The following is a 16917-nucleotide window of genomic DNA, read 5'->3' as shown; positions in this document are numbered from 1 at the left end:
CCCATAGGTGCAATTCTACCTAATGACAGTGAATCCAACAGAAGTTCATAACTCTGATCACTTATTTCTCTGCACTCCTCACCTTATGATTGCAGTCTTATGGTGTCTTTCCAAAAGAGAGCCACTGTGAATCAAACATAGAGGTTTATGGCCTGAATCCAGGTTAGATTATTTTTTTCAAGAAAAAGAAAAAAAAAAAAAAATCCAACAGTTACCAAGAAGCAGTCAGGCTTCACAAATACCACCACTTTAACCATGAGGCCATATTAAGAAGGTTTTTGACTGGCATATAAGTTCGGGGGAGTCTGAGTTGTCTGTGCCATGGTCTCAGACTTCTGCCCTGTATACCTAGGCAGTAATATAGTTCATGTGTACTATATGTACCTGAAAAGTTGTGTGGCAATCAAATTTTCACAAATAGAATCCTGTTTTACATACACTAAGAAAGGACCTACTTTATCCTTTAAACAAGAGGTCAGCAGACTTTTTCTACAAAGGGTCAGATAGTAAAGATTTTATACCTTTTGTACCATACAATCTCTAACCCATCTACTCAGCTCTGCCATTGTAGCAGAAAAGCAGCTGTAGATGATACACAAATGGGTGAGGCTCTATTCCAATGAAACATTATTTGCAAAAACAGGTGGTAGACTAAATGTGGTACCAAGGCTTACTTGGGGAAAAAATGATCTTTTGAAAAAGAAAAAATAAATAAATAATTTTTAAAAAATTGGTCCCTAGGTCATAGTTTGCCAACTTCTGCATTACATTAAACAAATAATTCTTGAATGTCTACTATGATGCGTAAGATATGAGTAAATACCAGGGATACACAGAGAACAAAAGAGAAAAACTGCTATTCTTGTGAAACTTGGAAGTTGGAGGTAAGCTATTTAAAATAGACCTACGATAAAGTACTTCATATAGTGCAGACTGTTTCTTTAAAGCAAAACTCACTCCAAACAACCAATTGATTCACTTTGTAAGTTTGAGTTTTTGTCTTCAGATTCTTTTAAAGTGGGCCCTTAGCCACGGTGGCTCACGCCTGTAATCCTAGCACTTTGGGAGACTGAGACAGGCAGATCACTTGAGGTCAGGAGTTTGAGACAAGCCGGCCAACATGGCGAAACCCCGTCTCCATTGAAAATCCAAAAATTAGCCCAGCATGGTGGCATTTGCCTGTAGTCCCAGCTACTCAGGAGGCTGAGGCAGAAGAATTGCTTGAACCTGGGAGGTGGAGATTGCGGTGAGCCAAGATCATGCAGTTGTACTCCAGCCTGGGCAACAGAGCAAGACTCTGTCTCAAAAAAATAAAAATTAAAAAAATAAATAAAGTAGCCTCTAGCCTAAGATAGCTTGAGCCTAGGTGTGAATCTACTGCCTTACTTTAAAGTAAGCGCAGTAAGTGTGGGGGCTGCAGGGAATATCCAGGAGGAACAATAATTTCAGAGGCTCTGTCTCTTCATCTCCTTTACCTCTGCTTACAGCAGCAATATTTTTACTCAGACTTCCTGTTTCTGGAACTTGCCTTCTTTTTTGCTGTGTTTATACTTCCCTTGTCTGTGGTTAGATAAGTATAAAGCCCTAGATCTAAGCTTCTCTGTCTTCCTCCCTCCCTCCCTTCGTCTTCCTCTCATTCATTTCATATACACTGGCTCACACATCTCTCTCTCTCTTTCTCTCTCAGAATGACAATTCTAGGTACAACTTTTGGCATGGTTTTTTCTTTACTTCAAGTCGTTTCTGGAGAAAGTGGCTATGCACAAAATGGTGAGTCATTTCTTACTTTTCTTATGGATTTTGGATTATCTGTAGCATGGTTTCAGGCTACTCAGTTCCGTAACAGACCTGAGTCAGGCACTGGGTTGGAGTGGAGTTTGAGAATTTACTACATATTCAGTCATTTTTTTAGATGTTCTAACCACCATGACAGGGGGCAGGGGGTCAATACTATGGGTGGTTTATAAGACCTCAGAATTCTCAAGAAGGAATGCATTTCACTCCCAAGTGTAGATCTTAAATGTTGAATGATTCCTCTGCTCTTACAAAAGGAACACTCATGTAGATGCTATGACTCTGCTTGGAGGAAAATGTCCAAAGTCATTTTACTTTGTCAGGAGATCAAATTGGATTCATTTTGTTTGACTTTTTAAGAAATCCTGAAAGCATAACTTTCAGGATGAGATAATGTCCAGAAGCAATCAATAGCTTTGTCTGCATTGACCAGTGCTATATCCTCAACACCCAAATCAGTGGCTAGAATATAGTAGACATCCAATAACTTTTGAAAGTGTTTGCAAAGTACTTTAGTTTTGAGAGATTTATGTGAGATTTTAAGTAAAGAACTGACTAGAGAAAGATCTAAATAAGTTTACTCATTGCAATACACTGAATTGCCTCTACACCAACAAATTGGCCATATGTAATGATTCTGTTTGGGATCTAAAAAACTTAGTACCGAGAAGCCAACCCTGCCCATATATAAACACATTGTAATTATAACAAAACTAGACAGAAGTGTCTAACAGCAGCAGGAGACATGTGGGAATTTAGACAATCAACTTGCTCCTGCAAATTAAGCCCTTTCACTTCAAGAGTTAAAGAGTATTTGCCTGTAGACAATATCAAACACATCAGCCTAATGACTCAGCTTATATATTTTGAGTCATGTAATTACGAAGGATGGAAATCCCTAGAATTTTCTCATTAAGGGAATTGTCAGAGAATTTGACATTTTTTACAGTGTATGACTCACTTTATGGGGGATGATCATTATTCTATGCTAAACATTGCCTTGGATTTCCACAAAGACTGATGTGTGGCAGGAAACATAAATCTTACTCTCTTTGGTGTCATCTATACTCACTATTTCACCATGGTGATCATACTATTTTTAAAATATATAAGAATTCTAGTTGAAAGCTGAGTTTTCACTTCAACTTTTTAAGTTTCAGATTTTTTAGAAGATGTATAATTACCCTATTCACATGATTACATCAAAATACTTCCCAGTTTGGGGTATAAGGAATTCACATTCAGTTGCTGCTTGTCGAAAGCTGTCAATTTTCTGATCATCACAAGGATGATCAAGCGAAGAAAGGTACACTTTTTAAAAATCCAAATCATTTACACTATTAATCAACTAACTCCATTTCAGTAGGAAGAAGACTTCTAAATGACACTGGCTTGCCTATGGTACATATTCCACAAAATTTAAATTTTTATGGATAAATATGTCTAGATACTTATTTAAATATGAATAATATTAATTATTGAGCATTTAAAGAATAATAGATTAACTCATTATTCAAAAGCTCCATGTAATTTCAAAACCATAGTGATTATAACACCTTCAATTGACAAACTTTTTAAAGAGACTCTCAAATGTTTCATGTACATTTTCAGAATTAGAATTCTTATTTTACCTTTTCATTACTTATTTCTCAGAAAATATTATACTCATAGCTAATCTCTATTAAATCTTTACTGTGTTCTAAGCTGCCTCTTTGTATATATCCATTCAGTGATTGCTCATAGCATGAGTTTACATATTAGAACACATGTTTTAGAGAAGTTGCCTACCTGACAGAGGACCACAGGTAGACTATACAGACAGAATTTAAATGCACATCTGTCCAGCTCTGACACCACAGGTCTTAACCACTGTGTACATTAACTACTCTTAGCCAAGAATTTTTCAGCTCATGTCATGCAGAATATTCTCTTTGTAAAATGCCATCACATTTTATAAGTCATTGAAGGGAATTTTTCTGGGTTACAAAGGAACTCTGCCCAGTAATATCTACTGAAAAGTCAGTGAGCTGCTTCCTAAAACACAGCCATTTTAGGTGCAGGAAACAGGGTATAAATGGCTCTTTGTATATTGTATGCTTTGCCAGACTGAGTGGAAGTGGGAGTCCTTTGTTTTGTGATGTGGGTGCCGGCATCTGCTAGAGTGTGCTGTCTCTATTGAACAATCGTGAAGACAAAGCTGGCCCACAGGATGTCTGAATCCAAATAATAATCTATGTTCTGTGTATAGGATTGGTGGAAGAGAAAATGTCAGGACAGTGTGAGGAGTGCCATGTAAAGTCAGAACCACTGCGTTTAGAAAGCTATCACTGCACAGGGAAGAAATCTAAGTCTACAAAATTAGCGGGCTGCCTCTCATTATTTCATGCTGTCATCAGAAGGAGGGCCATACCCTGCTGAAATTACATAAAGAGTTTTGCTGGTGGCAGAGCTGTGAGCTGGATGGATTCTGGGAATGGCCAGAAAGATAAATGCCTGTGGCTGTGAGCAGCGCCCACACCTATCGTCTAGCTAGGACTGTTTGAGATTTGTTGCTTTGACTGAACCAATCTGTCATTCAACTGGTTGGTCCATTCACAATCAGCTTTACTAACTTTCCCATTTTCCCTACTGAGTTATTTAAGTAAAGAAAGTGCTGTTCCAACAGCCCTTGGTCTCTGGGACACTCAACTGGGATTCGATTTTAGTATATTCTGTTTCCAGTGTAAAGCCTTGGAAGCATCTAATTTCTAGTACCAGTGAACCAAAAATACATGGACGCAGTCCTAGGCTCACACTTGAGCACTCTGAGAATGGCTTTGCTTGCTCTGGATTTTCTCAGGTCCCAGTGGTTGTACACTTTCTGACATATTTATTCCAGCCTCACTTTGCTATCATGTAAAACATACATACAAAACGCAGATTTCATTATAGGGTCTACAACTCAGCTTAAGAAACCAAATACTATGTGTGACAGATTACACTTTCCAAAAGTAATAGCAAAAAAAAAAGAAAATTTTTGGTTCCCCACTTTCTTCCAGAATCCTGCTAGAATCTATAAGATACTGTGTCTATAGAAGAATCTATAAGAGCAGAAGCAGTATGTACAACATTCACAGGAAGTTTTACCAAATCTGAGTCCTGCCAGATCTAATTTTTTTCCTAACCATATTTGTCTCAGTCAGTAGCTTAAGACAATGGAGATAATCAGTGTCACTTTTAGTTGGGATGCCTTTTTAGGCAAGAGAAAGTGACCTCTTAAAAAAGCAAAATTCTGACTGCAAGATAGCTATCATTGTCCTTCATTTAAGAAAAAAAAGATACTAGGGAGGGAATAAATTATGATTTGTAATAAAGTCAAAAGTGAGATTAGGTAGCATGGGGATAATGGAAATGAAGTGTCTCTTCTTTGAAATATAGGGACAATCAATATAACAAATGTAGTAGAAGAAACTCCAGTTTAAATACAGAAAAAAAAATGTGTTCAGTGCCTCTGGTTCTTTAACTCAGAAATATTTGGAGGTTACTTACTCATTATGATGGATTTTTTTTTTGTATTGGAAAACTCTGTTAGCATTGAGCATTTTTGTTTTCTGTTTTTTGTTGGTTGGTTTTGAAGCATTTTTCTTGTCTTCACCCTTAGGCTTTCCTTCTTTAGATAATACATAATCCATTACTCCTGCATGTCTGCCACAGAGTCTGCTGTTTTATTAAGGTCATGCCATATTTCAAAAGGATGCATTTATTTGTTTCATTAACAGCTGCATGTTTGTTCCTCCCCAGGAGACTTGGAAGATGCAGAACTGGATGACTACTCATTCTCATGCTATAGCCAGTTGGAAGTGAATGGATCCCAGCACTCACTGACCTGTGCTTTTGAGGACCCAGATGTGAACACCACCAATCTGGAATTTGAAATATGGTGAGGGATGGTGGTTTTAATGGTTGCTTAGGCATCCTCTGTCTCTCTTTTCATGTGCTGTTTTTAATAGCTGCAAAAGAAAGAATATGTGGCCTAATTAACAAATGTTAACATCTAAGGAATTCCCAACAGCCTCCTGAAACTGCTTGTCCTTCACCAAAAACACTCATGCAAAGCCCCTCTCATGGTCCAACTTTCAGATCCTGAGGCTCAGTCAAATGACACTCTGGATCTTGGGGATCCCACATCCCTCCCAACTTCATGTCAGAATTTAAAACCTTCATCTCCTTCAACATGCCTCACCAAAAATCTGTTTGCCCAACATGAGACAATCCAGTGTCTTCAAGTTGCATCTGAGAGTTAAACTGCGTTGTTTCCAATCCCAATACCAGTGCTTACTAGCTTTTTGACCAAGAGAAAGTTATGTGATATATCTATGCCTCAGTTTCCTCACCTGTAAAATGAGATAACCTGCCTCACAGGAAGGTTGTGATGGTTAAATAGTTTCATCATGTAAATCATTTCAAATAGCCAGTGAATAACGAGTAATGGGAAAGCAACATTAAATTATAATTCTGTGAATATTGACCTAACTTCTACCATCTTGACACAATTTGACTTCAGATGATCCTCTCAATGTAAATTTTCCAAAAATTGACAGGAACAAGTTGGCATTTTTTTTCACAAGGTCTCACAGAAAAGGCAAAGAAAAAGAGTCTTTGATTTGAAAATTTACTGAAGGTCTCAGGGAACTTTATCTTCTCCTTCCAACATAAGTCATCTCTTGTTGCCAAGGGTTACTATCTCTGGTGATTTGAGACACTACTCTAACTTGAAATTCTGATGTGAGGCTATCTCCAAATTCGTATGCGAATGACCTAATTTTTACTTAGTGTCCTAGTGAGCAAAGTAAATCAAGATCCACCAGTAGTAATAGAAGGCTTCCTACATTCCATAGACACTGAGACAATTCTCCACAGTCCATAGTCCAAACAAGCCCTGAATTCCTGTTTATGCTAATTTATGGGAGCTTCCTGCGTCTATTCATTGCAGCGCTTCCTGCTGCAGTCCTTAGATAAACATGCTCTTGGACTTGAGTAGTGTACTGTGTTCTCCGTCTGCCTCTGTTCACTTCCCTAACACATTTTCCAGGAATAAAATAGGTCGAAAGAACCGGAACCAGTTCACTGTCCACAATCTAGGCTGGAAATGGATTGCACTAAAATAGCCGAACAACTCATTCAAACAATGCACTCATTTTCGTGGGCAAATCACTCTCTCACACAGTGGTTTGACTTTGGCTTTTTGACTGGTGGGCTGAGTGTTCATCCTGGTTTCTCTCGGCCAAGCTGAGGTTGACCTTTCTGTTCACTTTCATTCACACCATATTTGACCACTTCCTTGCCCACTTGAACACACTTACCCTTTAACATGTCTTTTGATTTTTCCTGTCATATTGTAATTGTAATCTGTCCAGAGCCTCCTCTATTTGAGTTTTCCAATTGGATTCAGGTATTTCAGTTGGAAAGGGACTGCCTTAAGAAATATTTTCAGCAGAAAATATAAGTATGAGCTCTTTAATAGATTAACTCCTGGAGTTCAGAGCCCTTAAAAGGATGCCCAGTTTCACAAGACAGCCATACAGTCATCCTTGATTGTCCATTGCTCATTAATTTCATTCTCAAAAACATGGGAATGAGCTGAGAATACCATTTTAGATCCCCCTGAAATTCCCAACAGTGCCAGAAACTTGCTACAGGTTGGGGCCTGTAATTGGATATTTCACACATACTTTCCTTACAAATATATTCTATATTCAAGGATTGAACTAAAAGTTTTGTCCTAGCTTCTCTACAACCCATGTTTACCTAAAATTCAGAAATGGGACCCCACTCCCAGTCTCCCCTTCTAGATTTATTTATCAAATCGTGACATTGCCATCTTCAGATCTTTCCACCTGATGTTCATCCTAAGCTTATTCCCTGGTGTCTGTCTACCTTACCCAAAAATTCAGTTTTTATTTTTATCCTGTTCCAAATGGGAAAGCCCATCTACCCCAACAAGAAACACAACTCCCTGGTAACTTTGAAACACACACACATACACGCATACTCTTTAAAGCCTAAACAATTGCATACCCTAAAAGATAGCAGTTAACAAAACTAACGATTTGGGAGAACAGTTTTAAGGAACGTCCCCAAAGTAATCAATATATTTTGCCAGTTAATTAACTTAACATTTCTTCACCAATCTCTAGTTTTCATGACTGTAGGAGCTTAACCAGTCACTCAGACCACAATAAACCAAAGGTGAAAGATTCTGTACCTAAAGCTGGGCCACTCTCCCCTGTGTTTAACCTCCTGGCCAGCTCACCCGAAGCTAGACAAACATGCACCTCTTTTTCTGCTGAGTCCAGGAGCCATTCTCGAAAGGACTCATTTGAGCACATTTAGAGAAGAGTGTACACACATCCAGTTCACCAAGGAAAACCAACACACATTGTGGGTTGTAGGTAGTAAAAGGCCTTCCTAGAACACACTCCTTAGGATTTAAACAAAATTACATCTGGTTAATGGAAAGAATTCTTTCATATACGCACACTTACCCAGAGGAACTTTTTTCTGCCCAGATCTTCACTTCCAATTTGACCCAGTTATGCCTCTTTAGAGCTATTTTGCTGAGCTTAAAGAGCACATAGGAAAAACAAATTGGTAACTGTGTTTATCACAGAAGAGGAAAATTAAATTTAGGGTTAGGAAAGGAAAATAACCCTAGGATTTTACTTTTATTCTATCTTTACAATGAGAATATATACCTTTGTTACTTCTTTAATTTTTACATTATTTATTTATTTTTGTTTACTTTCTTGTTTGATTACAATGGATTTTAGGGGTAAAATTTATGTGTGGTAAAATGCACAAAACTTTAGTGAATTTTGAGAAATGTCTAGGACATGTAGCCATTCCAACAGTAAAGATATAGAACTTTTTTTTTTCCTAGAAGGACGCATCATGTTCCCTTCCAGTCAATCTTCACATCCCAGGAGCAATCATAATTCTCAATTTTATTACCCTTTGGTTTTTGCCTGTTTCTGATAGTTCTTATTAATAGAATACTCTTTATTCTTTTCTGTCTTCTTTCATTTAACACAGTGTTTGTGAGAGTTAGCCATGTTGATGTCCATCTCATAGCTCATCTTTTCAATTGCTGAATAGTAATTCCACTGTATGAATATACCACAAATTTTTAATTCTTTCTCCTCTTTATGAATATTTGTGTTTTTTCAAGTTTGAGACTATTCTTTTTTAGGTTGCTGTTCACATTCTTGGACAAATCAGTTTGTGAATATGTATTTTCATTTCTCTGGGGTATAAAACCTCAGAATGGAATTGCTGTGTCATGAAGTAAGAGGGTATCTAAGTTTATAGGAAACTGCCCAACAGTTTTTCAAAGTGGTTATACCATTCTACTCTCATCCCAGCAATGCATGAGAGCTACACATCATTTGCAACATTTGAGTTTGGGATAGTATCTCACTAGGCTTTTAATTTATATTTCTCAAATAACAAATGTTGAACATCTTTTCATATACTTGGTCATTTGCATGTCTTCTTTGGGTTAGAATCTGTTAAAATCATTGAGTTATTTGTCCTTTTATTATTGCTGGATATGAGTTCTTTATATATTCTGTATACATTTCCTTTGTCAGATAGATGTATTGCATCTATTTTCTAGTCTGAAGTTTGCCATTTTATTTTCTTAACGGTGCATTTTAATAAGCAAGAGTTTTTTTGTCTTGATGGAGTCTAATATATCATTCATTTTCTTTTATATGTAGTGCTTTTTGTATCCTTGCTAAGATACCTTTGCCTACCCCAAAATTGGGAAGATATTTTCTTATGTTTTCTTTTAAATATTCTACAATTTTAGCCTTCATATTTAGGTTAATATCCGACATATAATTAACCCTATATAACTATGTGGAACTAGGGTTTATATTTTCTATACATTTACTCAGCTGTTTCAAAGAAATTGGTTGAAAATGATGTGCTATGACTCCATTGAATTTATTGGGTGCCTGCATTTAAAAATCCATCAACATTATATGTGAGTCTATTTCTGAATTCTCTGTTCTTTCTATTGGTCACTTTATTTATCCTTATGCCAGTACTAAATTGTTTTGATTATTATAGTTTTATACTAAGTTTGAAGTCGGGTTTCTGAGGTTTCCATTTTCCAGTGTTGTTTTGGCTATCATGGGTTCCTTGTATTTCCACATACATTTTAGAATCAGCTTGTCAATTTCTTAAAAAATTCTACTGAGATTTTGAGTAATATTATATAGGCCATTTTGGGGAAAATTTCATGTTATCAATATTGAATTAGCTAGTCCATAAACATAGCTCTCTATTTATTTAGATTTCTTTTAAAACCTGTCAACAATGTTTTGTCGTTTCTAGTGCAAAGACCTTGAACATCTTTTATTTCTAAATATTTTATGTATTTATTTATATCATAAATTGAAATATCATTTTTAAATTTTATTTTCTAATTGTTTGATGCTAGCCTATAGACATATAAACTTACTTTTGTATAATAGCCTTGATAACTCACTTTATTCATTTCTGTAGTTGTATTGAATATTCTTTACCATTTTCCACGTGAATAAACACGTTGTCTGCAAATGCTGGAAGTATTTTTTCCTTCTTTCCAATCTGGATACATTTTATTTGTTTCTCTTGCCTTATGCATTGGCTAAAACCTCTTGTACATCACTGAATAGAAATGGTGAAAGTGGATATCCCGTCATGTCCTGGTCTTAGGGAAACAATTCGTGTTCACAATTTCAGCATTAAATATGATATTAACTATAGGCTTTTGTAAATGCTCTCTATCGGGTTGAGGAAGTAACTTTCTATTTCTTATTTGCTGTGAGTTTTTAATATGAATAGATGCATTCATGTTACTAAGTTATGCTTTGAATGCATCAGTTGACTATAACCAGGTTATTTATGTCTTCTAGTCTATTAATGTGGCAAATTATACTGATTAATTTTTGAATGTTTAACCTGCTTTGGTTTCCTGAGATATGCCCTACTTTGTCATTATGTATTAAAATTAGTGTGTTAGTATTTTCTGGTAAAATTTTGCTTATACATTTTGAGGGATATTTGTCTATCAGCTTCTTTTCTGTAATATTTTGGCCAGGTTTGGGTACAAGGATTAAGCTAGCTTCAAAAAATAGATTGACAAGGGTCATTCCTCCTCTAGTTTCCAAAAGAATTTGTGTCAGATTGGCACTATTTCTTTCCTTATACATTTGATATAATTTACCAGAATATAACCATCAGGCATAGAGTTTTCTTTGTGGGAAAGTTTACTGATAATAAGTTTAATTTCTTTGAGAGAAATATAACTCTTGAAATATTCCATTTCTATGTGGGTCAGATTTACTAATTTGTGTTTATGAAAACATTTTCATTACATCTAAGTTATTATATGCATTAAAATAACATTTAAAATTTCCTTATTGTACCTTTAACATCTGCATGTTCTATAGTGATATCTCCTCTTACATTCCACATATTAGTAATTTATATCTTTTGTTTTCTTAACCGGTCTTGTTAGGGTTTATCAGCCAAAATTACCTGTGAAAATCCCTTACACTACCCATTAAGTATATGTGATATTATGTATATAACCCTTTATACTATGTTATCATTTTCTTTAACTTGTTTTTAATCAATATTTTTACGGCTCTTATTTCTCACATATATTCCTATGGAACAGCAAAAAAAAAAAAAAAAAAAAAAGCAATTACCTTTTTACCTGAACAAAGCATTTGTGTTTCAATGATCAATTATAAAAAATACAGAAATTTCCTATAATTTTATAAACATGTTTTGACTATTTCAGGTTCAATTGCATCTAATTATAAGTAAATCATCACTAAGTATCATAGCAGCAGAAAGCCATATGATTTTAATTCATTATCTCTCATTCCTGAACATGCCTCTACTCACCCACCCACATACCTATGAACAGAGTTAAAGTCTAACATACATCAATGTGTGTATGATACTATTCCATTGTATACAGGAACTCCTACCTGAATCAAGACATATCCCCTTTTTATTCCTACAGTGGGGCCCTCGTGGAGGTAAAGTGCCTGAGTTTCAGGAAACTACAAGAGATATATTTCATTGAGACAAAGAAATTCTTACTGATTGGAAAGAGCAATATATGTGTGAAGGTTGGAGGAAAGAGTCTAACCTGCAAAAAAATAGACCTAACCACTATAGGTAAGAAGTTGTATATAAGGGTATGGTTGTCATTTTGGGGATACCTGAAAACACTGTGTCTGGACATTCTGTAGGTTAAAAGTAGACAAGTAGTGGAAACAATTGGCAATAGACAATAGCTAATTCCCTACTGCAAATTTTTTTAATAAATGAAAATTTTGAAATTTATACTTTCCTGCCATGAAAGAATTCTGAGAATCTTCAAACCCACCTGTGAAAGAGAGTGTTTGTGCAAATCTACATGAAGTGTCTAACTGGAGCTGGGTTTCTTGTCATCCATCCACAGGTGTCCTTTCCTTCCTTACCTGTTCTTTCTTTCCTCACCTGTCCTTCTCCTGAATTCCTTGTGGTATTCTCCCCAAATCCCCAAATAAGTTTAGCTAACCTGTCAAGTTATTTTTAAAAGTTTATATGCCTTCTCTATTAGTCAGAGTTTTCTAGAAAAAAAAAAGGGAATCAATAGGAGAATAGATAGATAGATGATAGATAGATAGATAGATAGATAAACAGACAGATAATTGACAGGAGAGATTTCTATTAAGAAACTGACTTTTGTAGTTGTGGGAACTGGCAATTGCAAAAATCCATAAGGCAAGCCAGTAGACTAGAAATGTAGGAAAGAGTGCAGTACTGAGTCTAAATTCCGCAGGGCAAGAAACTCAAGCAGATTTTCTGTATTGTACTCTTGAGACAGACTTCCTTCTTCAAGGAACCTCAGTCTTTGCTCTAGAGGCCTTCTACTGATGGGGTGATGCCCACCACATCATGGAAGGCAATCTACTTTATTCAAAGTCTACTGATTTAAATGTTAACCATGTCTAAAAAAATACCTTTAGCATTCCCTATTCGCACCCACTTCAGCACTCAAAAAGAAAATTAAAGGTAAGAGAGCAATACTCATTAAAGACAGGAAAGAGTGAGAAACCTAGCTCAGCTTTGTCTCAGTTTTGTTTCACTAAGATGGTAAAATAGAGAGTTAAAGCAGAAGTTCCATGTGTGAACAATTAACTTGTGAGAAAGCAAATGTAGTAGAAAAGAGACATTAGGCAGATGGCTGTGCATGTTGGCCACACAGAAGCAGTGTTGGCCATGACAAGTGTGGGTCCTGATTAGTGGCAAAGGACCAGGGATGACAACAACAGGGTATATCTGAGGTTATGAAAAAGTTGGATTCTGATCATTTGGAGATGAGGCCTCTATGGATAGAGCACCATATCTAAAGTTTCACCATTTGCATTGCAAATATACATTCACTTCTCTGAGAGTGAGCAGAGAAGGCAGAGGTTCTGGAGCATCAGGGGAGAGCCCGTTCTTACAAAACTCCACACCAGCATGTAAGCATTTACATGCACATAAGCACTAACAACACACCAAGAGTCTCCAGGTGACACCTGCCACCTCCAAATCCCCATATCCCACATGCTTAATGCACTTACAGTCTCCATCCCCCAGAAGACTGTAAATCTGACATGCCTCATCCGAACGGCAATGGGGAGAGGTACGGTACACACACTGCTGATAGCACAGGTCCCTTTGGAAGGGGTGGTGTGAGTCCCTTCGGGCTATAGAAAGCACCCCTGGACAAGCAGGATGAGAGGTGGTGGAGGCATGTCTCACAGTAGCATCTCCTAGGTCCTAAGGGGACACTTCATTAATGGAACTACCATTTAAGTGAATTTAAACTGGATGCTTCTGATTGAGCCCCAGAGCTAGCGCTCCCCTGCCACCACCTGCACCCTCACTTCCCCTTGTTTAGGAGTCTCCCAACCCAGTAAGGCTGAAAAGGGAAGCTTCCTGCCTTCCCACTTCTCTGGGCAGAGTAGATTGATATGATTGTTCAGATTGTACAAGGATGTATTCCCTCTAAAATATTGCTTGACGAATGAGACCCTTTTTCTAATTTGCTCAAAGAAATCATTTGGGCTTGAGGCAGAACTGTCCAGAGGGCACCAGGACCAGCCATTGTGATATGTAACAAGGTAGAGAAACAAAAGCTAAATGAACAAGAGTGAGCCTCAGAATCAAAGAAATGAATCTGAATCCCTTTAAACCATTTTACAGGGACCTGAACATAATTAACTTCTCTGAAATTCAGTTTCCTTATCAATATGCTGGTGATAAGTGACTGTTGTTTGAAGACAGCATAAGCAAAGCATGCAGTACTTAGGAGCTGTGTTCTTCCTTTAATTCCTCTATTATTAAAAGATGGGCACGGGGCAGGGGCTTCAGCTCAGAAGGCCTTGTTGAGAATGGAATGGAGGGCAGGAACGGGGGAGAGGGGCGAAAGCATTGCCAGCATTCTCTGTTGGGCTGTTGTTCACCCACTGCCTTTCCTCCTGCTTCCCTCTAGGTCCAGGGCATCTTTCCTTTTGATAAACTTCCCTTTTATAACGGATCCAAGGGTGAAAAATGAAGTCACTGCTTTTTTTTCAGTACCTCTAAGGCAAAGCAGCAGAAACAGGCAGTCACCACTATGAACAAGTGACTACAACAAGAACTGGGCCAAACTCTGCGTTTTATTGGGCTGGCAAGCAGCTCTAAATCCCAGCTCACACTCTACTGAGTGAAAGTTTGATGAACCCACATCCTCTTGTGAACAACTGCGCCCGAGATCAGTCATGCAAAAAGTAGCACCCCCATCCCCAGACAGCTAACTTCCCAGGCTGTGATCAATGAGCAGCCAAGAGGCCAGGACAGGGAAGTCTCAGGACCTTTCTAGGAAATCAATACCTTTCTCTGGGTTTGTTCTACCTGAAGTAATACTGATCTCCCTCCAACAGCTTAGCATGTGTGGAGCATTTGATTCTAACAGCAACTCTGCAAGGCAGGAAGGCAGTAGGAGGAAGCCCAAGAGGAATTAAGACATTCCTTCAGCATTAAGTCAGTGAGACTGACAGAGGGGACCCCCTGAGGCCACTCTGGAAGGTCTTAGCCAGGGCCAGGATGCAGACCCTTCATGTCACTGTAGCTGAGATGAGGTGCAAGGTTCACAGCATATAACCTAATTTTATTACAAGAATGAAGACTCAGAGTTTAAATACTCCTGCTTTGGGACTCATTAGTAACAAGTTCTCCAATATTCAAAAGCAAAGAGGATGTGTTTTAGTGTAAAATTAACACAAGCTGCTGTAACAAATAAGCCCCCAAACATATGATATCTCAAACACCATAAGTTTATTTCTCACTCACATCAGAGTCAAAATGGATGTTTCTAACCTGCAACTGGGGCTTCTCCAAGCAGTATTCAGGGCACTTTCCATCCTGTGGCTCCACCGTCTGTAATGCAGGACTCCAAGTAGTGGAAGAGGGCACAGCCGAGGAGTCACATATGGGTGTGTGTCTGGGCCAGGATGGAAGTGGGTGTGCATTTCTTCTGCCCACCTCATTCACAAGGCCACACCCCACTGCAAGGGAGGCTGGAGAATGTGGACTGGATTTAAACCCAAGAAGAAGAAATGGTTTTCTGAATAGTTGGCCATTTACTGACACAAAAAGCGTCAAAGTGATTTGCAGAGGGGATGAATTTTAAATACTATAATTATTTCCTTGGCTGCCCTTTAGACAGAATTTATTTCTTTTTCTTTTCCAGTTAAACCTGAGGCTCCTTTTGACCTAAGTGTCATCTATCGTGAAGGAGCCAATGACTTTGTGGTGACATTTAATACATCACACTTGCAAAAGAAGTATGTAAAAGTTTTAATGCACGATGTAGCTTACCGCCAGGAAAAGGATGAAAACAAATGGATGGTATGTAGTTCATCTACATTAATAAAATAAAAACTTATTCATGTTTTCTATTTTGTTGGCCTACTGGTGCATTTCCCCTGGGAGGACCCAACAATTTTGCTTTCAAAACCTACCTTCTACTGAAAGAAGCTCCCAATATTGGCCCCACAAAAACCTGGATCTTCCCTGGTGCATACTCTTCTAGCTCTGGTTATTTTTTCTGCTCTAATTTTGGTCTTCAGAATGTTTCTACATTAGTGAGATGGATAACAATAAAGATTGAGGCCAAATTAATCCTCTGTATTCAGGGGCCTCAAAAAGTATCATGTTTAGTGCCGCTTTCATAGGCAAATCTGGCAAAAATGTTTATCTGGTTATGATCACCAAGTCATAGCCACATTCTGGCTTATGGGATTCATGGGACCAGCATGAGGTAAGGAAGAGAGGCATAATGTTTGTCTTTGCTTTGTTTTTAGTTTAAAGCCCAAGGTCTTTGTTTTTGAAGTAACAGCTTAATTTTTCTTCATAATCAGGAGGGTTACTTAGATGCTCTCTTCATGATTTGTTGAGGTTGGAATGATTTGGCAGTACCTGAAATTTATTTTGGGGAGGAGGTGGCAGAAGAGTGGAGTGTACCACGTTATGAGATTTCTCTTAACCCACCAGCCTAACTTTTGTTCTTTCTGCACCTCAGAGATGAAGAGGAGAGATGATGATTTCTCTTTCTCAAGGCCTTCTTATTCTTGCTGTCCTCTTTTTTCTGGCCAAGATTGGCCTTGTTTGTTTGCAGTAAGATGCAAGATGCCACTTGCATAAATGTAACACCTGCCCCAAACCACCTGCTCCCTCCTTCTACTTACCCACCCCACCCTTGATCCTGCCATCTTTCATTATTCATCTGAAAATTGCACCAATAGAAAAGTAACTTAGTGGAGAAAGGAAGGATTATGAATAAATGCTTCCAGGACAATTAGTTAACTAAAAAAAAAAATTTTTTTTTTTTTTGAGACAAAATCTTGCTCGGTCATCCAAGCTGGAGTGCAATGGCGCGATCTTGGCTCGTTGCAATCTCTGCCTCCCAGGTTCAAGCAATTCTCTTGTCTCAACCTCCCAAGTACCTGGGATTGCAGGCACCCACCATCATGCCTGGCTAATTTTTGTATTTTTGTAGAGCTG

At 37.8% G+C, this 16917-nt stretch overlaps 1 protein-coding gene across 1 annotated transcript in view; it reads left to right on the top strand.

Moving 5' to 3' along the window:
- The first annotated feature begins 1009 nt into the window (after nucleotides 1-1009).
- IL7R (interleukin 7 receptor) overlaps nucleotides 1010-16917 on the top strand; it is a 23075-nt gene continuing 7167 nt past the window's right edge. The window contains exons 1-5 of the mRNA XM_012002381.1: nucleotides 1010-1401; nucleotides 1688-1770; nucleotides 5575-5713; nucleotides 11858-12015; nucleotides 15605-15762. Coding sequence (XP_011857771.1) covers nucleotides 1689-1770; nucleotides 5575-5713; nucleotides 11858-12015; nucleotides 15605-15762 — 537 coding nt within the window. The 5' untranslated portion in view covers nucleotides 1010-1401; nucleotide 1688. The remainder of the gene's footprint in view (nucleotides 1402-1687; nucleotides 1771-5574; nucleotides 5714-11857; nucleotides 12016-15604; nucleotides 15763-16917) is intronic.

This window comes from Mandrillus leucophaeus, unplaced genomic scaffold (assembly GCF_000951045.1).
Source record: "Mandrillus leucophaeus isolate KB7577 unplaced genomic scaffold, Mleu.le_1.0 Scaffold684, whole genome shotgun sequence".
Lineage (NCBI taxonomy): Eukaryota > Metazoa > Chordata > Mammalia > Primates > Cercopithecidae > Mandrillus > Mandrillus leucophaeus.
Note: the sequence above shows the minus strand (reverse complement) of the source record. Positions and strands in the feature narration are given on the sequence as shown.